This window comes from Hylobates moloch, unplaced genomic scaffold, assembly GCF_009828535.3.
Source record: "Hylobates moloch isolate HMO894 unplaced genomic scaffold, HMol_V3 SCAFFOLD_12, whole genome shotgun sequence".
Lineage (NCBI taxonomy): Eukaryota > Metazoa > Chordata > Mammalia > Primates > Hylobatidae > Hylobates > Hylobates moloch.
In genome coordinates this window covers 54,812,466-54,840,350 of record NW_026652287.1, presented here as the reverse complement: position 1 = coordinate 54,840,350, position 27,885 = coordinate 54,812,466, and the positions used below count along the sequence as shown (strand labels likewise).

At 41.1% G+C, this 27,885-nt stretch overlaps 1 protein-coding gene across 1 annotated transcript; it reads left to right on the top strand.

The window, feature by feature from the left end:
• The first annotated feature begins 84 nt into the window (after positions 1-84).
• Positions 85-27,885, top strand: LOC116478777 (zinc finger protein 724-like). The gene is given in 5 exon segments (XM_032170281.3): positions 85-205; positions 18,441-18,567; positions 19,410-19,505; positions 25,214-26,357; positions 26,359-27,885. Coding segments are annotated over 5 exon segments (1,473 nt in total). The 5' UTR covers positions 85-202; the 3' UTR covers positions 26,462-27,885.

Genomic DNA, 27,885 nt, shown 5'->3' with positions numbered 1-27,885 from the left:
CAATCAGGCACGCAGCTGGAGCGGACAGGGCGGCTTCCGGGATTTGGCGGGGCCTTTGTCTCTAGCTGCAGCTGGAGCTTGTGGTCTCGTTTTCCGTGCTCTGTGTACCCTGCTCCTAGAGGCCCAGCCTCTGTGGCCCTGTGACCTGCAAGTATTGGGAGATCCACAGCTAAGACGCCAGGGCCCCCCTGGAAGCCTAGAAATGGTGAGAGTGGCGGTTCCGACATCCGGAGAGAGAGGGAGGGGCTGGTTGGAACCGGTGGGAAGTGGCTGTGGCGGACTCGGGCCTCCCCGCAGTCATCTCCACAAACTGCGCCCCGAGTTCTCCTTGCCCAGCTCGGCCTCAAGTCCCCTTCAGCCATAAGATGGCGGCTTCGCTGACAGCCGGGGCCCCGGGCGTCTTGTCTCTTCCCTGCGCAGTGTCTGTGCCCTGACCTGAAGCCCTCTGGGGGTGGCTCTGCACCCGCAGCGCCGCGTCTCTCCCAAATTGTGCAGGGACCACGGGAGGGTAGTCGGGAGAATCTTGACTCGGGGAGAGGGTTCATGAATGGGAAGGGCTTTAGTCCGCTGCGTTTCCGGTTCATCTTTCCCCCTATTAAAAATTTAGGGCAGGCCGGGCGCGTTGGTTCACGCCTGTAATCCCAGCACTTCGAGAGGCCGAGGCGGGCGGATCACCCGAGGCCAGGAGTTCGAGACCAGCCTGGCCAACATGGCGAAAACCCCTCTCTACTAAAAATACAAAAATTAGTCTAGCGCAGTGGCCTACGCCTATAATCCTAGCACTTTGGGAGGCCGAGGCGGGTGGATCACGAGGTCAGGAGTTCGAGACCAGCCTGACCAACATGGTGAAACCCCCCGTTTCTACTAGAAATACAAAAAATTAGCCGGGTGTGGTGGCGCGGTCCTGTAATCCCAGTTACTCAGGAGGCTGACGCAGGAAAATCGCTTGAACCCGGGAGGCGCAGGTTGCAGTGAGTCGAGATCATGCTATTTGCTCTCCAGCTTGGGTGACAGAGCTTGACTCCGTCTAAAAAAAAAAAAAAAAAAAAAAAAAGAAGCCGGGCATAGTGGCGACTGCCTGTAATCCCAGCCACCCACTCGGGAGGCTGAGGCGGGAGAATCGCTTGAACCCGGGAGGAGGTTGCAGTGAGCCAAGATCGCGCTCAAAAAAAAAAAAAAGGCAGTCTCCTCAAAAATAGTAAAGAATTTCATCAAAGAGTGGTTCAAAAATTTTAGAGCACCCCTATGGGTTGTAGTTTTTGGTTCATAAGAGGGGCTTGAAGGACTTTTATAAGGTGCATGATGCAAAAATCCCAAATTCCATAATTGGTTAGGTACAGTTATGTTCTTTCTGTCTTCTTCCTGTCTGTCTTTGTTTGTTTGTTTGTTTCTCTCCTCTTTTCTTCTTCTTTTTATTTATTTATTTATTTATTTTTTTGAGACGGAGTCCTGCACTGACGCCCAAGCTGGAGTGCAGTGGCAAGATCTGCAACCTCCGCCTCCCGGTTTCAAGCGATTCTCCTGCCTCAGCCTCCCCTGTAGCTGGGATTACAGGCGCCCATCACCATGCTCGGCTAATTTTTGTATTTTTAGTAGAGATAGAGTTTCTCTGTGTTGGCCAGGCTGGTCTTGACCTCCTGACCTCAGGGGATCCACCGGCCTCGGCCTCCCTAAGTGGTAGGATTACAGGTGTGAGCCAGCGCTCCCTGCCTCAGTTTCTTAATTTCTTAATTTCTACTTTGAGGGTACAAATTTCCCGGTTATGTAATTGGAGCTTAATTGACAGTTTATAGTTGGTTAAGCCTGAATTTTATTTCCTCTAATGTAGTAATTTACAAAAAAAAAAATGCATTTGAGTTAGATTTTTTCTTTTTTTTCTTTTTTTTTTTTTTTTGAGATGGAGTCTCACTCTGTCACCCACGCTGGAGTACAGGGGCGCGATCTCAGCTCACTGCAAGCTCCGCCTCCTGGGTTCACGCCATTCTCCTGCCTCAGACTCCCGAGTAGCTCGGACTACAGGCGCTCGCCAGCACACCCGGCTAATTTTTTGTATTTTTAGTAGAGACAGGGTTTCACCACGTTAGCCAGAATGGCCTCGATCTCCTGACCTCGTGATCCGCCCGCCTTGGCCTCCCAAAGTGCTGGGATTACAAGCGTGAGAGCCACCGCGCCCGGCCTGAGTTAGATTTTTTTCAAAGCAGGAATCCAGGGCCTAGATTTCCACCTCAGACTAATTGCCTGTCACTTAACTATTTTCACACTCCACAGAGGACTGATTTTCCCCTGCATTTTTTTACATGTGTTCCAAGCAGCGTCTCCCGTGTATCCCCCAGTTCTCCTTACCTCCAGCCTAACTCTGGCTTGAAGTAAAAATACATACTAAATTTCCAGTTCTGACAATCTCAAGAACTGAAAATTTAGTATTTTACTTCAAGGAACTGTCACCTTTCTCTCCCTAATTCACATTATGAACTATTTGTCCTTTAGTGTACATTTTTCATACTGTATTTTAATTATTTACCAACAACACTTTGGAAACATTTAAAAATTTGTTTTCTGTTTTTAAATATTTTCCATGAGAAGAAAGCAAAGAGTAATCCCCTGACACTGTATTGTAAAAAATATCTGTGCCTCTTTTTCTTTTATCTTCCCTAAGCACAGAGATGATAATGTTTTGGGGGTCAATGTTTTTTGGAAACTTTATGGGGTGATGTGTCCTTAACCACCCTTTAGTTTTTTCCTGGTCCTGTACTATCTGAATAAACCAAGATACCCACCATGTCTGTCTGCTAGAGTTAGTATCAGCTCTTGGGTCATTTTCTCTTATAGAACAAGCTGAGGTATGGAGTGTAGCCTCTCAAGAAGAAGGTGAATGTTCTGGGGCTTAGAGGGATCTCCTGGTGTATTCTTCATTTGAAAAGCTAACCCTTTGAGACATTAAGATTGTTTTTATCCAAGCCAGCTTCCATTTCTTGGAGACATATTGCTGGTCAGCAATCAGACGCTGGTATTGAGGGGAAAACAGAAATAATTTCTGCCACCTGGATTCTCTAAGATTTGTGAAAAAAAATTGTATCCCCAAAGACAGAAAAAAAACCTCACCTCAGTGAGCTACTACAAGAACTTGCCAAGTAAAATGCACTTGGGGCACTCATTGGGGCGTAATGCAGTGTCTCCTGAGAGGGTTGTCATTGGGCACTGAAGTGAGCAGGATGGGGTGGGAAAATCTCTCCAGGGATTGGATGGCCTGACTTGACACATGAGTCAGACACATCTGTTTTCTAATCAGCACTGCCACTCCTTTGTTTTGTCACCTTGAAAAGATTTGTTCACTTATACTGACTTTTTTAAACTGTAAATTGTATTTTATTAGTAGAGCTTGAAAGGTGAGAAAATATTTACAAAAACATAAAATAGGTTTCAAAAAATACCTAATCATATATTCCATTGTTAAAAATTCTCATTTACTTTTTTTTCCCCAATGTGAGTGTAGAAATTTTCTCAGGTGTGTTTTTTATTTTTTGAAATGAAGTCTCATTTTGTTGCCAAGGCTGGAGTGCGGTGGCATGATCTCAGCTCACTGCAGCCTCTGACTCCCAGGTTCAAGCGACTCTCCTTCCTCAGCCTCCTGAGTAGCTGGGATTACAGGTGCTCGCCACCGTGCCCGGCTAATTTTTGTATTTTTAGTAGAGACGAGGTTTCGCCACGTTGGCCAGGCTGATCTTGAACTCCTGACCTCAGGTGATCCGCCCACCTCGGCCTCCCAAAGTGCTGGGATTACAGGTGTGAGTCACCGTGCCCAGCCTTCTCAGGTGTGTTTTTTTGCCTGGGTGTTTTCAAACACAATTTCAAGCGTTAGCTTTTAGAGAGCTATCAAGGAAAAGAATAAGGAAAATTTCTCTTCCGTTTTGGCTGTAGAAAATGAATACATTTTCACAAGAAAATGTGGCAGATAATTGCTGAGTTACATAGATTCATAAAAACATCAGTTCCTCGTATTGCAGGGTAAATTTCTGAGAGTGAATATCTCTGTTCTATATCCTGTAATCTTGATGTATGAGTTTAATGCTAATTTTTTTTTTCCCCCTGAGACAGAGTCTTGCTCTGTTGCCAAGGCTGGAGTGCAATGGTGCGATCTTGGCTCACTGCAACCTCCGACTCTGGGTTTAAGCAATTCTCCTCCCTCAGCCTCCAGCGTACCTGGGATTACAGGTGCATGCCAGCACGCCCAGCTAATTTTTGTATTTTTAGTAGAGACGGGGTTTCACCAGGTTGGCCAGGCTGTTCTTGAACTCCTGACCTCGTGATCTGCCCGCCTCGGCCTCCCAAAGTGCTGGGATTACAGGTGTGATCCACTGCACCCGGCCGATGCTAAATTTTATAAGATAAAACTTAGTACGTCCTAGAGGTGTCCCCATATGACTAATTGTTTACTACATGATTTATAATGGAGATAATAAAGTAGTACATTTATTGTCTAAAAGAAATAGATTCTTTTGCTTTTCTTGTTGAAGTATAAAACGTAAGCACCTTAAATTTTTTTTCTTTTATATGAGCACTGTGTTTGAGTAATTTTACTGGATTTTTCAAACACTGAGTTTCAAAACCTGAGTGAATAACTTACTTGAAAATTAAAGCTTGAGCCCAGTGACTCCAAGCTAAAGGCTCATATTGAACCTGCAAAAGAAGGTTATTAAAGGCCCAGTTAGTTCTTCCTGGGGAGCCTCCCCTGCAGATTTCCTAGCCTGCTCACTCCAGCCATGGAAGAAGCCTTTTATCTAAAGAGAAGCTATAGAGCCTTGGAAAGCTGGGGACCCACAGACAGATGCAGTTAAGATGGAATGGGACCGAAAGGATCTTACTGAAGATAAAGTTGTTCTTGCTTTGAGGCATTTCTAGACTTTTAAAAATAAAGTTAGATTTATATTAAAAAATTAAGTTCCAAAGGAGTATTGCAACAGGAGGAAGTACCAACTATAAGATCTTTAAGGATCTCAAAGGTTAGGCAGACAAGGGTGGGTTTTTTCATAGGAAGGAGCAACCAAAGTGAGAAACAAGGTGGGAGGGGAGTGGCAAATGGAGGGTGAAAAAATCAGATTCTAAATCAGATAACTTTTTTTTTTTTTTTTTTTTTTTTTGAGACAGAGTCTCACTCTCACCCAGGCTGGAGTGCAGTGGTGCGATCTCCGCTCACTGCAAGCTCCGCCTCCCGGGTTCACGCCATTCTCCTGCCTCAGCCTCTTGAGTAGCTGGGACTACTGGCGCCGGCCACCACGCCCGGCTAATTTTTTGTATTTTTAGTAGAGACCGGGTTTCCCCGTATTAGCCAGGATGGTCTGGATCTCCTGACCTGGTGATCCACCCGCCTCGGCCTCCCGAAGTGCTGGGATTACAGGGGTGAGCCACCGCGCCTGGCTAAATCAGAGAATGTTTAGCATGTTCTTAGGAGGAGCATGTAATGGGGTTGTATGTTGGCTTAGACTGAGGGTAGCTCAAAAGTTCAGGAGCTGTGGGAAGGAGATAAACTTAAGTTTGATTAAGTAGTATTTTATTTTGACCACTGAAGACAAATTCAGCTGAGTTTTCTAAGGGAATAAGAAAATGGGCAGAATCTGTGTCTGGCTATGTGATAGGTAAGAAAAGAGTGCATCATCTAAGTCATAATGGGATGTGTGTTTCTTTCCATAAACTGTTTCTGGAGCACACAAAAGATGGAGAATTTTATTAATTATAGCCATTTACCAGGATTACTTACGTGCTTCATCTTTCCCCACCTCTTTTCTTTGTCTTACACATTTCTTTCATTTGACTTTTCCTGGGTTATATCTTTTATAATAATCCGGTCAACATAACTACAGTGTTTTTCTGAGTACTGTGTATAGCACTATTAAGTTATTGAACTTGAGCAAGTTTATGGGAGTCCTGAATTTTTAAAACAGTAGCTCATAATGGGCTCATAATTTAGAAGCATAAATGGGCCCATGGGGTTTGTTACTGGCAGCTGTAGTAAGAACAGTATTTTGAGACCAAGCCCTGAATCAGGGCCTGTGCTGACTCTGGGTGGTGTCAGAATTTAAATGTTAGAAAAGAATTGGTGTTGGAGAGTTGCTTGGTGTTCAGCAAGCTCTATAGATTTTGTGTCAGAATAAAAATACCATAAAGGTCTAGCCTGGAATAAAACTGAGTGTCTGGGAATGGGAGGCTCTGCTCCTATGTACTGGCTGTCACACTGCCCATTGTTTTCTGATTCCAGGTCTTAGAGTGAGAGAGGACTGAAAACTTAGAGGAAAGAAGCTCTGATGGCAGACCTTCTCTTTCCACAGTTGCCACCACAGGATTCCCACCGACTCACAATCATGCCCACTAGACACTGATGCATTCACACCCCTCTCAGGACAAGACACCACCCTCAGGAACTTCACCACAGCATTTTTGATTCTAGCATTTCTTGCAAAAATCCTTCAAACGTGTCTACGAGTCTCCTGGCATATTCCCGTTCCCCAGACACTGAATCTGCAGCAGCAACCTGTTTTCCCCACCAACTTAGGGTTCTGGGCCACTTGTTCATAATCTCACGTGCCTGCATGGACTCAGAAATAAATAGCACAAACCAATCTTTCAGCTTACGTATTGCACTTACCCCTACCCATCGAGTTTTTTCCTTTCAACTTTTAATTTTAGTTCAGAGGTACACATGCAGGTTTATTACATAGGTAAAATTGTGTCATGAAAGTTTGATGTAGATTATTTTTTCACCAAGGTACTAAGCATAGCACCAAACAGGTACTTTTAAAAATTTACTTAATTTAATTTTTTTTTTTTTGAGATGGAGTTTCGCTGTTGTTGTCCAGGCTGGAGTGCAATGGTGTGATCTCGGCTCACTGCAGCCTCTGCCTCCTGGGTTCAAGTGATTCTCCTGCGTCAGCCTCCCAAGTAGTGGGGATTACAAGTGCCTGCCACCATGCCCGGCTAATTTTTATATTTTTAGTAGAGACGAGGTTTGACCATGTTGGCCAGGCTGGTCTCGAACTCCTGACCTCAGGTGATCTGCCCAACTCAGCCTCCAAAAGTCCTGGTGTTACAGGAATGAGCCATTGTGCCCGGCCCAAACAGGTCTTTGTCCTGCCAACCTCAATTAGGCCTGTATCTGTTTTTCCCCTCTTTGCATCCATGTATTCTTATTATTTAGCTCTTATAAATGAGATAGTACATTTGTTTTTCTCTTTCTGTATCAGTTTACCTTTTTTTTTTCTTTGAGATGGACTGTCGCTCTGTCACTCAGGCTGGACTGCAGTGGCATGATCTCAGCTCACTACAACCTCTGCCTCCCAGGTTCAAGCGATTCTCCTGCCTCAGCCTCCTGAGTAGCTGGGATTACAGGCACGAGTCACCATACCTGTCTAGTTGTTGTATTTTTGGTAGAGACGGGGTTTCACCATGTTGGCCAGGCTGGTCTGGAGCTCCTGACCTCAAGGAAGCTGCCCTCCTTGGCCTCCAAAAGTACTTGGATTACAGGTGTGGGCCACCATGGCTGGCCTTTCTGCATTAGTTGTCTAAGGATAATGGGCTTCAATTTCATCCATGTGGCTGCAAATGAAATGATCTTGTTCCTTTTTTATGGTCATACAGTATTCCATGATATTTACGTATTGTATTTTCTTTCTTTCTTTCTTTTTTTTTTTTTTTTTTTTTTTTTGAGATGCAGTTTTGCTCTTGTTGCCCAGGCTGGAGTGCAATGGCGCGATCTTGGCTCACTGCAACCTCCGCTTCCCGGGTTCAAGCTATTCTCCTGCCTCAACCTCCCGAGTAGCTGAGATTACAGGCATGTGCCATCACACTTGGCTAATTTTGTATTTTTAGTAGAGCTGGGATTTCATCATGTTGATCAGGCTGGTGTTGAACTCCTGACCTCAGACGATCCACCCGCTTCAGCCTCCCAAAGCGCTGGGATTACAGGTGTGAGCCACCGCGCCTAGCCCGTATTATTATTATTATTATTATTATTATTTTTTTTTTTTTTTAATATACGGAGTCTCGCTCTGTGGGCTGGGTTGGAGTGCAATGGCATGATCTTGGTTCACTGCAACCTCCGCCTTTTGGGTTCAAGCCATTCTCCTGCCTCAGCCTCCCAAGTAGCTGGGATTACAGGCACGTGCCACCAAGCCCGGCTAGTTTTTGTATTTTTAGTAGAGACAGGGTTTCACCATGTTGGCCAGGCTGGTCTCGAACTCCTGACCTCGTGATCCACCCGACTCAGCCTCCCAAAGTGCTGGGATTACAGGTGTGAGCCGCAGCGCCCGGCCGTATATTTTCATTAAAAAAAATTTTTTTTTCTATTTTATTTTATGAAGAGACAGGGTCTTATTCTGTCACCCAGGCTGAAGTGCAGTGGCATGATCTTGGCTCACTGCAACCTTAACATTCTGGGATCAAACAAGCCTCCTACCTCAGGCTCCCAGGTATCTGGGACTGCAGGCACACGTCACCATGCCCAGCTAATTTTTCTTTTAGTATTTTTTGTAGAAATTGGGTTTCTTTATATTGTCCTGACTGGTCTCAAACTCCTGAGCTCAGGCAATCTGCCTGCCTCAGCCTCCCAAAGTTCTGGGATTACAGGCATGAGTCATCATGCCTTGTCAGTATGGCCATTTTAATGATATTGATCTTCTCTGTCCATGACCATAAAATAGTTTGTATTTGTTTGTGTCATCTCTGACTTTGAGCATTGTTTTGTAATTGTTGTCGTAGAGACCTTTCACTTCCCTGGTTAGCTGTATTCCTAGATACCTTATTCTTTTTGTGGCATTTTTTTAATGTGATTGTGTTTTTGATTTGGCTTTTGGCTTGTATGTTGATGTGTAGAGGTGCTACTTATTTCTGCACCTTTGTTTTGTATTTTGAAACTTTGCAGAAGTTGTCAGTTTATAGAGCATTTCTGCCAAGACTATAGGGTTTTCTAGATACTGAATCATGTCATCTGAAAACAGGGATGGTTTGATTTCCTCCTTTCCTGTTTGGGTGCATTTTATTTATTTCTCTTGCCTGATTTCTCTAGCCAGGACTTCCAATTCTCTGTTGACTAGGAGTGGTGAGAAAAGGCGTCCCTTATCTTGTGCCAGTTTTCAGAAGGAATGCTTCCAGCTTGTGTCCATTTAGTATGTTGGCTTTAGATTTGTCATAGATAACTCATTATTTTGAAGTATGTATCTTCAATGCCTAGTTTGTTGAGGGTTTTATACATGAACAATGTTACATTTTATTGAAAGTTTTTTCTGCATCTATTGAGATAATTTTGTGGTTCTTTAGTTCTGTTTATGTGATGAATCAGATTTATTGATTTTTTGTATCTTGAACCAACCTTGCATTCCAGTGATAAAGCCTACTTGATTATAGTGGATTAGCTTTTTGATGTGCTGCTGGATTTGGTTTGCCCATATTTTGTTGAGGATTTTTGCAGCAATGTTCATCAAAGATATTAGCCTGAGGTTTTCTTCTTTGTTTTGTCTCTGCCAGGTTTTGGTATCAGAATGATGCTGTAATATAATGAGCTGGGGAGAAGTCCCTTCTTAATTTTTTGTGATAGTTTTAGAAGGCATTATATCAGCTTTTCTTTTTACACTTGGTAGAATTCAGCTGTGAACTTTCTGGTCTTGGATTTTTTTAGTTGGTAGCCTATGTACTACTAACTTAATTTTGGAGCTTGTTATTGATCTATTTAGGGCTTCAACTTGTTTGGTCTTGAGAGAATTTATTTGTCTAGAAATTTATCCATTTCCTTTAGATTTTCTAGTTTTTGTGTATAGAGGTGTCTATAGTAAACTTCAATAGCTATTTGTATTTTTGTGGGGTCAGAGGTAATGTCTCTGTAGTCTTTTTTTTTTTTTTTTTGATGAGATAGAGTCTCGCTCTGTTGCCCAGGCCGGAGTGCACTGGCATGATCTTGGCTCACTGCAACCTCTGCCTCTGGGGTTTAAGCAATTTTCCTACCTCAGCCTTTCAAGTAGCTGGGATTACAGGCATATGCCACCACGCCTGGCCAAATTTTTGTATTTTTAGTAGAGACAGGGTTTCACCATGTTGGTCAGGCTGGTCTTGAACTCCTGACCTCAGGTGATCCACCTCCCAAATTGCTGGGATTACAGGCATGAGCCACTGTGCTTGGCCTCTGTTGCCATTTTTTTTTTTTTTAAGGTGGAATCTCACTCTGTCACCTAGGCTGGAGTGCAGTGAAATGATCTCAGATTACTGAAACCTTCACCTTCCTGGTTTAAGCAATTATGTGCTTAAATCTGCTGTTTACAAAAGATAGACAAAACCTGGCCTGTTTTAGGATCTACCGCTTTCCTTAAATGTTCAGTTCCATTATGTCACATTTAAGCATGAGTGACTCCATTTTGCTTAGGTTTGTCTGTTTGGACAAGCTCAGTCCAGAATAATGTCTTCCAATAATTTTGTTTAAAATTGTCTCCTTTTTTGGTCAGAGTGCGACCAAAACTCTGGGCCTTAGTGCCATTCTCACTTTTCATCCTTTTTGGGTTTTGTCCTTATCTTTTTTTTTTTTTTTTTTTTTGACAGAGTCTCGCTGTGTTACCCAGGCAACCTCCGCCTCCTGTGTTCAAGTAATTGTCTTGCTTCGGCCTCCCAAGTAGCTGGGACTACAGGTGTGCACCACCTCACCTGGGTAATTTTTGTATTTTTAGTAGAGACAGGGTTTTACTGCCCAGGTTTGTCTTGAACTCAAGTGATTCGCCTTCGTCGGCCTCCCAAAGTGTTGGGATTACAGGAGTGAGCCACCATTCCCGGCCTCATTCATTTATTTATGCTGATAGGTATTTAAATTGATAGATTTTGATGTGAAGTTTCCTTCTTAACACTGCCTTGGCTGTGTTGTAGAAATTCTGGTTTGTGTATCTTTGTTCTTCTTATTTGTTTCAAAGAACTTAGTGATTTCTGCTTAATTTTATTATTTACCCAAAAGTCATTCAGGTGAAGATTTTTAAATTTCCATGTAATTGGATAATTTGAAGTGGTTTTCTTTGTAATGAATTGTATCTTTACCAACCTGTGGCCTAAGTGTGTGTTTGGTATGACTTTGGGAAAATTGAATTTGCTGAGGATTGTTTTATTTCTGATTGTGTGGTCAATTTTAGAATATGTGACGTGGTGATGAGAAGAATGTATACTATGTTGATTTCAGTTGGACAGTTCTATAAATGCCAGTTAGCACTATTTGGTTAAATGTTGAGTTTAGGTCCTGATATCTTTAATTTTTTTGCTTCAGTGATATAATAGTGTCAGTGGGGTGTTGTAGTCTCCCACTATTATTGTGTCAGAATCCAACTCTCTTCATAGGTCTCTAAGAACTTGCTTTATTCATATCCACTAATGGATTTTTTTAGAACACCTTTCTTCTGCTTTTTTCTTTAATGTGCCCAAGGCTACTCCTTAGATGCCTGAACCTACAGTCTACTGAAATTCAGATGCCCAAGAGATCAAGAACCTGTCCAGAGATTTAGCTGTTTTTGTTTTTGTTTTTTGAGATGGAGTCTCACTCTGACGCCCAGGCTGGAGTGCAGTGGCACGATCTCGGCTCACTGCAACCTCTGCCTCCTGGGTTCAAGCGATTCTCCTGCCTCAGCCACCCGAGTAGCTGGGATTACAGGTGCATGCCACCATGCCCGGCTAATTTTGTATTTTTAGTAGAGACAGGGTTTTGCCATGATGGCCAGGCCGGTCTCCTGACCTCAAGTGATCTAACCACCTCGGCCTCACAGAGTGCAGAGATTACAGGCATGAGCTACCATGCCTGGTCGAGATTTGGCTGTTATAGGAGAAAATATAAATTAGAAATAAGAGTCTTTATTTTCTTACCTTATAAAAAGGGAAGATATTTTGTTCATCTCTCTTTATTGAAGCATTTTGATTATATGTAGATATTCTCTGCTTTTTTGAAATATACGTAAATCACATTTACAGCTAAAGAAACCTTTTGTCGTTCTTTCTGACTCAGGATTGTCTTTATCTAGGACCTCAGAACCATTGCAGTATTTTTGCTTTGGAAAAGGTTTTTTTGTTTTTTGAGACGGAGTCTCGCTTCCAGGCTGGAGTGCAATGGCGTGATCTGGGCTCACTGCAAGCTCCGCCTCCCGGGTTCACGCCATTCTCCTGCCTCAGCCTCCCGAGTAGCTGGTACTATGGGTGCCCGCCACCATGCCTGGCTAATTTTTTGTATTTTTAGTAGAGATGGGGTTTCACCGTGTTAGCCAGGATGGTCTCCATCTCCTGACCTTGTGATCCGCCGTCCTCGGCCTCCCAAAGTGCTGGGATTACAAGATTTGTTGTTGTTGTTGTTGTTTTCAGTCTCTTAAAGTAGATACAGATTTGTTTAGATTAAAGCTCATTTTAAGAGCACCCAAAAAGTGGAGCACAAAGATAGGATTAAACTTAGCAATACAGAATGATAAAGACTAAAAGATGCAGAGGAAGTTTCTTTGATAAAAAACTGATTATCCAGTGTAATTATCCAATATTTGCAGGCTGAAGTACTTACACTGCAAAAGAAAGAACAGTTCAGTGTATAAACTCAACAGTAGAGTCTATGGTTATGCCAAAGGGTGTGGTTCCTATTTACTACTTCAAAACAATTAGCATGGTTATGTGTAGTGTTTGGAGACAACTTGCATTCATGTGAATTATACAGTATTTTCTCTCTTTTTTTTTTTTTAAAGACAGAGCCTTGCTCTGTTGCCCGTGCTGGAGTGCAGTGGCGTGATCTCGGCTGAGTAGCTGGGATTACGGGCATGAGCCACTGCGCCCGGCCTAAATTATACAGTATTTTCTACAATATTATGAATATAAGACCACAATATTTATTTTGGATGAATGTCTTAGTCATTTTAATATTAGTCATACTTTTGAAAAATAAGTATTATAAATAAATTATGGTTACAGAAAATTAAAAAAAATTCTACATTATTACTAGTACATTAAAATTATTTATGCTTAGATATTTATATCTAATATCCAAAAAAATTCACCACAAAGTTGTTACAGTAGATATTAGCCTGACATGCATATTAATTTACCCAATAGATATAGGTAAGCATGATTTCAGTATCTTTTATTTTACTAAACTTGAATACTGCTATTACAGTACAAATAAACATGATGGGCAATGTGACCATGCAAGAAATACAATAGCTTTTAAGTTAACTATGTTGTAAGCTCAAATATATTTTACTATATAAACAAAGTCAGATTCTGATTCTTCATCATAAAGTGTTGGTGAAGGCTGGGTGTGGTGGCTCACCTCTGTAATCCCAGCACTTTGGGAGGCCAAGGTGGACAGATCACTTGAGGTCAGGAGTTTGAGACCAGCCTGGCTAATATGGTGAAACCCTGTCTCTACTAAAAATACAAAAATTATTCAGGGGTGGTGGGGGGTGCCTGTAATTCTAGCTACTCAGGAGACTGAGGAAGGAGAATTGCTTAAACTTGGAAGGTGGAGATTGCAGTGAGCTAAGGTCACACCACTGCACTCCAGCATATGTGAGAGAGCAAGACTCTGTCTCAAAAAATAAATAAAAATAAAAATGAGCTGTTGGAAATTGTCAGATGTATTCCAATATAAATCCCCCATTTAATGGCTAGGAGACGAGAGAGCAGCAGAGATAAAAGAGAAACTTTATAAAATTTTGCTGAGAATATGTCCCCTTTCTTCATAATGCTCATGCTTCTCATGCTGAGAGTAGCTGTGCAGTTTGGTGTTTAGAGAGACGTTTATTTTAGGGGAACATTTTCTGGCCAACATGATCAATCTTATATCTAATCTGAGTTTTTTTTTTTAAGATGCTCTTCTTTTTTACTCGCAATATAATTTTACTAAGATGAAGAGCGATTTTTCTCTCCAATGCTTTGGGTGTCTGTTTTAGAAGCTCTATTACTATCCCATGGTGTCGTGAATGAGGTGGGCTGTCACAGGGAGAACTCTTAGAGGTATCTCCATGCGGACTCATGCTGAAAATCCAGCAGTATTTTTTTCATGTCACCATTATAAATAGAAACTGAAGCTGAAACACTGCTCCCATTCCCATTATCATGAAGGTGCAATTTCAGCCAGGAGGGCTGAAGGCTCTTCTCCTGTAGCTTGATGTGGGACTGGAGTGCTGCTCTGGCAGTTGGGGTTCATGTAAGATGTGAGCTGCCAGCTGTGAGCCCTATGGTAGGAGTCAAGAAAGGACACTGGCTATCAGGAAAGGGCAAGCAGAGTCTAGTGCTCAGGGAGTACAGAGCCATTGATTGCTTAAAATGTAAATAGCCAAAAAGATAACTCGCTAAGTTGCAAAATTACCTCCTGTCATGAGGATGTGAAAAGTTAATTTTGTCATTGATTATAACCAATTAGCATACACGGATCGCCTCCCCCATTACCAGGTGAATTTAGGATGAACCATGTATTACATGGTGCTGTAAATTCTTTTACTTGTGGACTAATTATGGGAGTGTCTTTTTGTCTTTGCAGTCTCTTAAGAAGATTGACTGTGATGCATGTCACATTCTGGTTTAATTGTGTAATGAAACAGTTTACTTTCTGTTCTGTCATTTTGGAGTTTCTCTAGGGCTGGAGAAATTTTTTTTTTAACTATATTTTCCAAACACTGTCTAGAATTACTAGACGTGATATGAACACATACGGTTCCAGCCAAACTTTACTCTGGAGGGGACTTTTCCTCTCAGGCTTCCAGTCACTTCAGATTTTTACAAACTTCACAGGGTGTGGCAATCAGCTATTTTACCTCTTATTTCAGTCTGGCCCCACCTTGAAGTCTGGCCTCACAGAACTGATTGGAAGTTTTGACTGGTGGGTCTGTTACATTTTTAGAGCTGATGCTCACAATTTTCTGAAACCCGAAAGCAGACAAAATTGGAAAAAAAAAAAGTATGTATTTTAGCATCTTAATTTTTAAATTTTCTATTAAACCAGTGCTTGCAGAGACATTTAGCAACTTGTTTTCTATTCCTGCAGATCCAGTAGTTGCTCCACAAGTCACAAACAAGTAAATATGAACACAGTAAAAATTTCTTTAAACTACATTAAATTCTTCCTTTCTGTATCCCTCTCATCTGTCTATATTTAGTGTTCTATACATTTTTTAAAAAAAACCAAGGACAGAGAAACAGAAGATGAAATAAAAATGCTAAGCCCTTAATCTAAATCCTGGGAATTATTAAACATCTGTGCTGACTCCCAGTTTGTTATGAGAATTAAATCACATAATGTGTTATTCCAAGCACAGTGGTCTGTAACATACTCTTGAGCACATAGTATCTGCTTTATAAACATTTCAATAGTACGTGTTGTTTTCCAAGTGTAGACTTATTCAGGCATTGCTACTTTCTGTTGCCTCTGTAAACTTTAAAGAACCAGCAAAGAATATGATACTTAAAGATGGAGATTTGTTGTCTTCATTTGTGCCAGAAGTATTTGTGTTGTGACAAGAGTGCTGAGTGTAAGGGACTCTGTGCTGTGCCTGCTTCTCTAACCAATTATAATGATGAGCCTAGAAGAAGCAACATCAGCATTGACAGGGGACTTATTTAAAACACACATTCATGAACCCTTTGAAAACCTGCAGAATCAAAATACATAGGGAAGGTCAAAAGTTACCAAGTGATTTATAAGCTTATTAAATATTACAAGGCAGCTGGGTGTAGTGGCTCATGCCTGTAATCCCAGCACTTTGGGAGACCGAGGTGGGTGGATCACCTGACGTCAGGAGTTCCAGAGCAGCCTGTCCAACATGGTAAAATCCCATCTCTACTAAAAGTACAAAAATTAGCCGGGCATGGTGGTAGATGCCTGTAATCTCAGCTACTTGGGAGGCTGAGGCTGGAGAATCTCTTTAACCCAGGAGGTGGAGGTTGCGGTGAGCAGAGATTGTGCCATTGCACTCCAGCCTGGATGACAAGAGCAAAACACCCTCTAAAAAAAAAAAAAAAAAAAAATTGCAAGGCAATGCTTAGCTAAATAGTTATCAGCTGGACTTCTATTAGGCTGGTGGAAAAGTTAATTGACTTTTTTGCCATTCTAAGTAATGTGGATTACTTAGGTGTAGGCACTCAAATTACATGCCTAATTACTAGAAATCCCTTTACTTGTGCCCTCTTCACAGGTTCTGTTTATTGTTTTGTGTGGACACATTTATGTTGTTTTAATTAAGTACCTCATGTGACTCTAAGGTAAGGCCAGAATCAACTATGAGGGGTTCAAGATACATTCATGAGAGTTAAGTTTTACTTTTCCACTGAAGGATGGTCACAGGGCCTGTTCTGTTTGGGTTTGGTAAAGACAGGGCAGCGTGGCCCATATTTCCATTATTGTAGCAGAAATTGCTGGTGTCTGTGGTGGGGGAGGGTACCTAAGGACAGGAAAGGAGAAACTTCTATTTTTCTCTTCATTGTTTCTGAATCTTTTCTGAAGATTCACCCAGAAATGGGTGGACTTTTTCTGAGGGTCTTGGTCCTTCTGCCTGTGGGTGTGGTCGTAGCATGTAAACAGGTGGCATTTTCTCAAGATGCAGGTGTAATTTGTCCAGAAAATCTCATCAGAAAATAAATCCCAGAGAAGGAGGAGATAGAGGAAAAAGTGGCATTTTTTTTAATCCGCTAACCATGTCTCAGATCAAGAGCTGTGTCCACTCTGCCTCCAGAATGCTGTGTTTAGTACTTGCAAACATTGACTTCTATACTTGTGTTTTTTTCTCCCTAATAAGTTTGTTTTAACTACTTTTTAAAATTCTTATGATAATTAAGGGTCTGTGAAAAATATTTCCTATATACCAGAGCCTTTTCTAAATTTTTTACATTAGGGCTTTTTATATGCCTTGCAAAATTCTCACCATTAATTTATGATCTGCAGTATTAAAAGTGTTCTTTTTGTGGCTGTTGAACTTGGAAAAGTGTGGATACTCAAGATTGCTATTGGGGAAAAGCTGGGATCCTTAGTAAAGATGGAGAACATGTAATGTTGAAGTTCCATTTGTGTTTGCTATTAGCCCTATGCAGAACAAAATTAAGAAAATGCTTATTTAAACAGGATGGCATTTATTACCCAGAAAGTTCTGAAAAAAATCATCAGGAGATACTTGTTCTGTAGGGTACTAAGGAAAGACTACTTAAAATCACTATTAAACATTACAGAACATAGAAGATACCAGTATCTTGAATAGAAGATACCTGTATCTTGAACTTTGCATAAAACTGATGTTTCCTGCCGGGCGCGGTGGCTCAAGCCTGTAATCCCAGCACTTTGGGAGGCTGAGGCGGGCGGATCACGAGGTCAGGAGATCGAGACCATCCTGGCTAACATGGTGAAACCCCGTCTCTACTAAAAACACAAAAAATTAGCCGGGCGTGTTGGCGGGCGCCTGTATTCCCAGCTACTCGGGAGGCTGAGGCAGGAGAATGGCGTGAACCCAGGAGGTGGAGGTTGCGGTGAGCCGAGATCGCGCCACTGCACTCCAGCCTGGGGGACAGAGAAAGACTCCGTCTCAAAAAAAAAAAAAAAAAAAAAAAACTGATGTTTCCACATGGTTGAATTTAGACTATAATTTACTTATTGGGAACAACATTCCAGCAGTGATGCTGTGTCCTTCTGTGTGTTTTAGCACACCATAAAACTTGTCCTAGTGCAGTTGATGCTAATAATTCACTTGGTTAAAGAGCTGTCAGATTTTTTTCACTATAGAGTTAATTATTTTTTCTTCATTATTAAGTATCTTTATGCAGCTGATTTGTATAAATTATCAAATGTAATCTGGCAGCTGCTCTTCTTTCTTAGGGTTTCTTTGCATATATCTGGTTTTGGAAAATGAAGGCTGTCATCTCTGTCTTATAGGCCATAAAAACTGGGGGGAAAAAAAAACAGGTTATTTCACTTATTGGATGTTTGATAAAATATTGTTCTTTGTGGCAAAATCATTGGCATTACTTGTGAGCTTATTAAAAATTCAGCAACTCAGACTTTATTCCAGATCTTCTGCAAAGAAAAAAAAAAACAAGATTTCCAGTTTATTGTACACATTAAAATTTGAGATGTACCTTGTAACTCGACATGTCATTCATCTCAACAGAACTCATTCTGTATAATGTGAATATAGCACTCCAGAATGTACATGCTTGTGTTCATGCCCTTAATTTTATATTTTATTATCCAGAAAAGTATCATATATAAATTGATGTCGTGGATCTTACTCTAGTCTTTTCTCAGAGTTAGAGAATACATCAGAGAATATTTCTGTCTTTAAAATTACTTCATTTGGATAATTTCATTCACTTTTATAAGTCAGAACCAGTACTCTTTAGTCTTTCATTTCACCTTGAATCAAATTAAAAATTTTGCCCATGGCCACTTGGTAAATATGTGACTGTGTACTTTTCAGGGACCATTGACATTTATGGATGTGGCCATAGAATTCTCTGTGGAGGAGTGGCAATGCCTGGACACTGCACAGCAGAATTTATATAGGAACGTGATGTTAGAGAACTACAGAAACCTGGTCTTCCTGGGTGAGAATAACTTCAAGAATAACTTCAATACACAATTCCTAATCTACCCTAAATATTTCATTTGTTTTTTTGTAGAACGTTTTTTGGTAATTGATCTTTGCATAAATGAGTATCAGATCTCTGTTTCTAAGAAAATCTTGGAGGCCAAGTGCGGTGGCTCATGCCTGTAATCCTAGCACTTTGGGAGGCCAAGGCAGGTGGATCACCTGAGGTCAGGAGTTCAAGACCAGCCTGGCCAACATGGTGAAACCCCATCTCTACTTAAAAAAATACAAAAATTAGCCGGGTGTGGTGGTGCACGCCTGTAGTCCCAGCTACTTGGGAGGCTGAGGCAGGAGAATCACTTGAACCTGGGAGGTGGAGGTTGCAGTGAGCCGAGATCGCACCACTGCACTCCAGCCTGGGTGGCAGAGTGAGACTCCATGTCAAAAAATAAAAATTAAAAATTAAAAAAAAAAAGAGAGAGAAAGAAAATCTTGGGGATTTGTCAGTGTAGAAAAAAAAAAAAATCCAAGATGTTTCATCTTGATCTGGACTTTTTATATTCCTGAGCTGATCTGTATCCTTCACTCTAAATTAGTGGTAATTCCAGAAATTCAGTGGCATAAAATATTGTTTTCTATACCTTAAAATCTAATTTTCATCTCCAGTTTTTGATTCAGTAGTACTAAGTAGTAAAATTAAGAAGCTACAAATTTAAAATAGTGTCTAAATATTTAGAAATTTGTTTTAAATTAGTATTTTGTAATTAATTTACTATTCTATTAATTACACCCTTTTTACTGAGCACATTATTTGAAGAATATGAGCAACATTCATGTTATTTATTTTTAATAAAACAGGTATTGCTGTCTCTAAGCCAGACCTGATCACCTGTCTAGAGCAAGGCAAAGAGCCCTGGAATATGGAGAGACATGAGATGGTGGCCAAACCCCCAGGTAGGTGAGAGTGAATATGACAGATGACACAGATGAGAGGTCCAAACATCAAGGAGAAAGTCAGTTTTTGAAATATGATTTGGGGCCGGGTGCGGTGGCTCATGCCTGTAATCCCAGCACTTGGAGAGGCCAAGGCGGGCGGATTACCTAAGGTCGGGTGTTCGAGACCAGCCTGACCAACATGGAGAAACCCCGTCTTTACTAAAAATACAAAATTAGCTGGGTGTGGTGGCACATGCCTGTAGTCCCAACTACGTGGTAGGCTGAGGCAGGAGAATCGCTTGAACCCGGGAGGCAGAGGTTGTGGTGAGCTGAGATCGCACCATTGCACTCCAGCCTGGGCAACAAGAGCAAAACTCCGTCTCAAATAAATAAATAAACGAATAAAAATAAGAAATACAATTTGGGAGTTGTGCTCCAAGGAAAATAGTTTCTGGAAAGCCTGAGGTTTATTTTTTATTTTATTTTTTCTCTTACATAGGGGTATCTTTTGTCTTATTCTTCTAACTTTTCTAAGGAATATACTTTCCTTTCAGTTATCTTTCTTCAAGTTTTCATTGAGAACCAAAGTCCCCTTTTTAGCATATACAAGACTACAAAATCTGCTTTTTTAATGTTTTGGTGGACACATAAACATCTGTGAAATTTTAAGCAACTCTATGTTAAACGGTTAAGTTTTCTTTCTACATCATGTCTGAAATATGTGAGTAGTGGTTTCTGTTTCATTTTTTTGTTCATTTTTTCTGCACATTCCTTCATGTTTTTATTACTATAGTCTTGAAATATAGTTTGAAATTATAAAGTATGTTGTCCTCCTGCTTTGTTCTTTTTCCTCAAGATTGCTTTCATTATTCAGAGTTTATTGAAGTTTCAAGTAAATTTTATGATTGTGTTTTTCATTACTATGAAAACAAATACCACTGGAATTTTGATAGGGATTTTATTAAATCTGTAGATCACTTTGGATATGGCACTTTAACAATATTTATTCTTTCAATCCATACACACAAAATATTTTAAAATTTGTGTCTTTTCTAATTTCCTCCATTGAAAAGGCTTTTTAGATCCTTGGTTAAATTTGTTCTAAGAAATTTATTATTTTAATGCTATTGTCAATAAGATTGTTTTCCTCCTTTATTTTATCAGATAGTTTAAGTTTATGGAACCGTATCTTATAAATGTATGTTAATTTTATATTTTGCTAATTTACTGAGTACATTAGTTTAGACATGTTTAAATGTACTGGGTATGATTTTTTATATATGAGATTATATGATCTACAAACAACAACTTTTTACCTATTTGTCTTCAATTTTAATGGCTTTTTAAAAATTGTTTTGACTCTTCTGCTACATACTTCCAGTGCTATTTTAAAATAGAAGCATTGACACTGGGCACAATATAGTTTTGCACTGATGTCTGTGAATTTCAAGAAACAAACACCTCTTCAAGTTTTTATAAACTGGTTTCAGGAGGTAAAGATCTTTTGTTGGGCCCCCAGGATAATGGGATGCCCTATGGGTTTGTAATGAAGAGGGGCTGTAGGTTGCTCACAAGGCTGCTATGTCTGCACAAGGGTTTACCTTTAGTTGGCTTGTTACAAGGGGATTGTGTAGTTGTAATTTGCATTTTATTTTTGGACAGGCTGAATATCCTTCAGGACTTTGATCTGTAGGGCAGACACTAGGCAGGTTTCTGTAGTCAGGTCTGCATATGGTGAGCCTTACATCAGGATGTGAATGAGTATGGCTTTCACTGAATATCAAAGAGGATTTTGTCAGGTCACTGTGTAGGTTTCTATGTAGGCAGAACTGGCCTTGAACTGAGTCATAGAACTGCTTCAGGGACCACAGTAAAGGCTAAGGTCTTGCAAACCTGCCTGCATGGCTATAAATGGGTGTCTTCCTCCAGGCCTCTGGAAGGGCAGGACCTCTCCCAGACTGTGACTGGGAGGAGTTTGAGATGGTTACAGGGTAAGTTCAGTATTCTGAATGGGACCAAGTTGGGTGGGCTATTTTTCAGTCTGTAGCCAAGAACAGAGGTTCTCTAGTTTACTACCTGAATGAATGCCTGCCTTCTGAAAAGGATGCTCCTCAGTCTTGGGCATTATCAGAGTTTCACAACTCCCTGCCTGGATCTCAAAGCTCTCTCTCTCAATCTCTCATTTTTTTTTTTTTTCTTCTGAAATGGAGTCTCACTCTGTTGCTCAGGCTGGAGTGCAGTGGCACCATCTCAACTCACTGTAACCTCTGCCTCCCAGGTTCAGGTGATCCTCCTGCCTCAGCCCCCAGTAGCTGGGATTATAAGCACGTGCCACCATGCCTGGATAATTTTTTTTTTTGGAAGTGGGGCGTGGAGTTTTGCTCTGTCGCCCAGGCTGAAGTGCAATGGCTCAATCTCAGCTCACTGCAACGTCCTCCTCCCAGGTTCAAGCGATTCTCCGGCCTCAGCCTCCCAAGCAGCTGGTACTACACGCACATGTCACCACACCTGGCTAATTTTTGTATTTTTAGTAGAGATGGGGTTTCACAATGTTGGCCAGGCTGGTCTCAAACTCCTGACCTCAGGTGATCCGCCCACCTTAGCCTCCCAAAGTGCTGGGATTACAGGCGTGAGCCATGGCGCCTGGCCATGCCTGGATAATTTTTGTATTTTTAGTAGAGACGGGGTTTTGCCATGTTGGCCAGGCTGGTCTCGAACTCCTGACCTCAGATGATCGACATCCGCCTCAACCTCCCAAAGTGCTGAGATTACAGGCATAAGCCACTGCGCCTGGCCTTTTTTTTTTTTTTTTTTTTTTTTGAGACGAAGTCTCATCTCTGTCACCCAGGCTGGAGTGCAGTGGCCCGATCTTGGCTCACTGCAACCTCTGCCTCCCGGCCGGGTTCAATCAATTCTGCTGTCTCAGCCTCCCGAGTAGCTGGGATTACAGGCATGTGCCATCACGCCTGGCTAATTTTTGTATTTTTAGTAGAGAGAGTGTTTCACCATGTTGGCCAAGCTGGTCTCGAACTCCTGACCTCAGGTGACCCACCTGTCTCAGCCTCCCAACGTGCTGGAATTACAGGCATGAGCCACCGTGCCCGGCCTTTAAAGCTCTCTTAAAGGCACTTATTTTGGAGGTGAGGACTTGCTACATACCCCAAGCTGGTCTTGAAATTTTGGCCTGAAGAAATTCTCCAACCTCAATGTACCATGTAGCTGTCATTACAGGTGTGAGACATGATGCTTGGCTCTCTCATAAAGGCATTTTTGTCAGGGATGGCTGACAAATTTTCTTGCTGTCAGGGGTTAAGAAAATAGGTCACCTTTTATTTTTCCGTCAAACTAATGTCACTCTCTCTATTCATTTTTCTTTCTATTTTCTATTTCAAATTTGTGCGTAATTTTAGATTCACACATTTAGGACGATATGTCAGAATTTAAATGTTATGCTTGAAGTGAATTAGATACTTAGTAGGCACTCCATATTTACTAAAATAGCTACTTACACATTTGTTTGCTGCAGGCAAATAGGAATTACAGGATTTGCACCCACTTTCTTCAGACTATATCTAAATAAAAACATAATTTATTCCCAAATATTTGTTTTATATATATCAGAGGCTTTAATTATATTCTGCAAAAAATATATTTATTTCTTTTTAATTTAGCAATATAAAGCTATTCTTTGCTTCTAAATTTGATTTTTTTTTTTTTTTTTTTTTTTGAGATGGAGTCTCACTCTGTTGCCCAGGCTGGAGTGCAATGGTGTGATCTCAGCTCACTGCAACCTCCACCTCCTGGGTTCAAGTGATTCTTCTGCCTCAGCCTCCCAAGTAGCTGGGATTACAGATGTGCACCACCACGCCTGGCTAGTTTTTTATATTTTTAGTAGAGATTGGGTTTCATCATATTGGCCAGGCTGGTCTCGAACTCCTGACCTCAAGTCATCTGCCCGCCTCGGCCTCCGAAAGTGCTGGGATTACAGGCGTGAGCCACCGCGCCCGGCCGAGTGTGACTCTTTATAACATATCTCATATAAGTGGAATCATATAGTATGCATCATTCTGTTACTGGCTTATTTTAGGTGATAAAATATTCTCAAAGTTTATCTTAGAATTTTACAAGTGGTTTTTGTTTGTTTTTGTTTTTTGAGACGGAGTCTTGCTTTGTTGCCCAGGCTGGAGTACAGTGGTGCCATTTCGGCTCATTGGAACCTCCGCCTCCCGGGTTCAGGCAATTCTGCCACCTCAGCCTCCTGAGTAGCGGGGAATACAGGCACCCACCATCATGCCCGGCTAAATTTTTTTGTATTTTATAGAAATGGGGTTTCACCATGTTGCTCGGGCTGGTCTGAAACTCCTGACCTCAGGTGATCCACCCACCTCTGCCTCCCAAAGTGCTAGGATTACAAATGTGAGCCACCATGCACGGCCACAATTTTTTAAGGCTGAATAAAATTCCATTGTATGTATGTGTTACATTTTTTGATATGTTTATGAATCAAAAGACATCTGGGTTACTTCAGCCTTTTGGCTTTTGTGAATGCTGGTACAATAAACATAGATGTTTACATATCTCTTCTAGGTCCTGTGTTGTATACTTTGGATATAGATTAATAAATGGGATTGCTGTATTTAATTATAATTCTACTTTTAATTATGTGTGAAACATAACATTTTAAAATAATGGCTGCATCCTTGTTTTCCATCAACAATCAACATAAGTTTCATTTTCATAGCATTGTCAACAGATTTGGTGGGTTTTTTTGTTTTTTTTGTTGGTTTGTTTGTTTTAGTTTTTTGTTTGAGACGGAGTCTTGCTCTGTCGCCCAGGCTGGAGTGCAGTGGTGTGATCTCGGCTCACTGCAGCATCTGCCTCCCGGGTTCAAGTGATTCTCCTGCCTTAGCCTCCCAAGTAGCTGGGGCTACAGGCACCCACCACCATGCCCTGGCTAATTTTTGTGTTTTTAGTAGAGACAGGGTTTCTCCATATTGGCCAGGGTGGTTCCAAACTCCTGACCTCAGGTGATCGGCCCACCTCGGCACCCCAAAGTGCTGGGATTACAGGCGTGAGCCACCCTGCCTGGCTGGCTGTTCACTTCTAAAGGCACTATATTATCTTGGGGAGAGGGATGAGCTGTGTTAGGTAAACATAACAGACTTTTCTCTTTATTCTTTGTGGCTCTTTGCATTGTGCTCACCTCCTGGGGCACTGTACTCACTTAACTCACTTATAAATTTTTCACAAATGTATTTTGGTCTGTGTATTTTTCTTACATTTATATGTCTATAAGGAAATTAGGGCCTTTGGTATTTTGTTAGGTAGTTTTTTTGAGTCAAAATCTTGCTCTTTGTCCAGGGTGGAGTGCGTAGGTGTGATATCAGTTCACTGCAACTTCTGCCGCTCAGGTTCAAGAGATTCTCCTGCCTCAGCCTCCTGAGTAGCTGGGATTACAGGTGCATGCTATCATGCCTGGCTAATTTTTTTGTATTTTTTAGTAAAGATGGGTTTCACCAATTGGCCAGACTCGTCTCAAACTCCTGACTTCAGGTGATCTGCCCATCTCAGCCTTTCAACGTGCTGAGAGTATAGGCGTTAGCTACCATGCCTGGCCTTCTTATGCAATCTTGTTTGTAGTTTGTATAGTTTTGTAGGTTAGATGTGTAAAGAATATGTATCTGAGTCTAGTGTGTGGAGTAAGTTGTTATTTTTATTTCTTTCAGGTATGTGTTGTTATTTTGCCCAAGACCTTTGGCCAGAGCAGAGCATAAAAGCTTCTTTCCAAAGAATAATACTGAGAAAATATGAAAAATGTGGACATCACAATTTACAGTTAAAAAAAGGCTATGAAAGTGTGAATGAGTATAAGGTGCACAAAGGAATTTATAATGGATTTAACCAGTGTTTGACAACTACCCAGAGCAAAATATTTCAATGTGATAAATATATGAAAGACTTTCATAAATTTTCAAATTCAAATAGACATAAGACTGAAAAGAATCCTTTCAAATGTAAAGAATGTGGCAAATCATTTTGTGTTCTTTCACACCTAACTCAACATAAAAGAATTCACACTACTGTCAATTCCTACAAACTTGAAGAATGTGGCAAGGCCTTTAATGTGTCCTCAACCCTTTCTCAACATAAGAGAATTCATGCAGGACAGAAACACTACAAATGTGAAGAATGTGGCATAGCCTTTAACAAGTCCTCACACCTTAACACACATAAGATAATTCATACTGGAGAGAAATCCTACAAACGTGAAGAATGTGGCAAAGCTTTTAACATATCCTCACACCTTACTACACATAAGATAATTCATACTGGAGAGAATGCCTACAAATGTAAAGAATGTGGCAAAGCTTTTAACCAATCATCAACCCTTACTAGACATAAGATAATTCATGCTGGAGAGAAGCCCTACATATGTGAACTTTGTGGCAGAGCTTTTAACCAATCCTCGAACCTTACTAAACATAAGAGAATTCATACTGGTGATAAACCTTATAAATGTGAAGAATGTGGCAAAGCCTTTAATGTGTCCTCAACCCTTACTCAACATAAGAGAATTCATACTGGAGAGAAACCCTACAAATGTGAAGAGTGTGGCAAAGCCTTTAACGTGTCCTCAACTCTTACTCAACATAAGAGAATTCATACCGGAGAAAAACCATACAAATGTGAAGAATGTGGCAAAGCCTTTAACACATCCTCACACCTTACCACACATAAGAGAATTCATACTGGAGAGAAACCCTACAAATGTGAAGAATGTGGCAAAGCCTTTAACCAGTTCTCACAACTTACTACACATAAGATAATTCATACTGGAGAGAAACCCTACAAATGTAAAGAATGTGGCAAAAGAGAAACCCTACAAATGTAAAGAATGTGGCAAAGCTTTTAACCAATGCTCAAACCTTACTACACACAAGAAAATTCATGCTGTAGAAAAATCTGACAAATAAGAATGGACCAGGTGCGGTGGCTCACACCTGTAATCCCAGCACTTTGGGAGGCCAAGGCGGGTGGATGACAAGATAAGAGATTGAGACCATCCTGGCCAACGAAGAGAATTACTGGAGAGAAACTGTACAAACCTGAAAGATACAACAATGCAGTTGACAACACCTCAACATTTCTAAACACCTGTAAATGGCTGTCACACTTGATGATAGGTAAAATATACTGGAGGAAACCTCTACAAGTGTGAAGAATGTGGCAAAACTTTTAGCCAGTGCTGACACTTTATTGGACAGGAAGTGATGTGTACTTGAGAAAAATTATGCAAATGTTGGCCAGGCACGATGGCTCACATCTGTAATCCCAGCACTTTAGGAGGCTGAGGCAGGCAGATCATGAGGTCAGGAGATCGAGACCATCCTGGCTAACACAGTGAAACCCCGTCTCTACTAGAAATACAAAAAAAAATTAGACGGGCATGGTGGTGGGCGCCTGTAGTCCCAGCTACTGGGGAGGCTGAGGCAGGAGAATGGCGTGAACCCGGGTGGTGGAGCTTGCAGTGAGCCGAGATCGCGCCACTGCACTCCAGCCTGGGCGACAGAGCGAGACTCCGTCTCAAAAAAGAAAAATTGTGCAAATGTAAAGAATGTGAAGAAGCCATTAATATCTGTTCACATCTTATTCAATATCAGAGAGTTCATACTTAATAGAAGCATTAAAAATGAAATTACTGTCAATAGATTTTTCAGAAAATATAAGCCTTTAAAGTGAAGAAGAGTATTTATTTTGAAGACAAGCATTAAAATATCAAGAGTGTGAGCTGGGCATGGTGGCTCATGCCTGTAATTTCAGCACTTTGGAGGCCAAGGTGGGTGGTTCACTTGAGGTCAGAAGTTCAAGACCAGCCTGGCCAACATGGTGAAACTCCATCTCTACCCAAAATACAAAAATTAGGTGGGCGTGGTGGTGCATGACTAATCCCAGCTACTCAGAGGTTGAGACAGGAGAATCGCTTGAACCTGGGAGGCAGAGGTTGCAGTGAGCTGAGTTTGTGCCACCGCACTCCAGCCTGGACACTCCAGCTGCACTCCATCTCAAAAAAGACTAATATGAAGAGTGTTGTGGTACTATTACTTTTACAGATCTTATTTTACACATTTTGTACTAGAGGAAAACCCTGAAGTAGTTGCTCAAGCTTTCTTCAACATCAGATAATTTATCTTGAAGAAAATCTCTGCAAAGGTAATAAATTTGGAAAAACATTTTTTTACAAACTACAGCCTGGGAAACATCAGACAGTTCATACTAAAATATATTTTTGCAGATGCAGTAATATAAAAAATTAGTTATTTGAAAATTAAGTCTGTAAATATTAGTTTGGAGTAGATATATCTAAGGAACTGACACTTCAGACAGTAAACTAAATCAG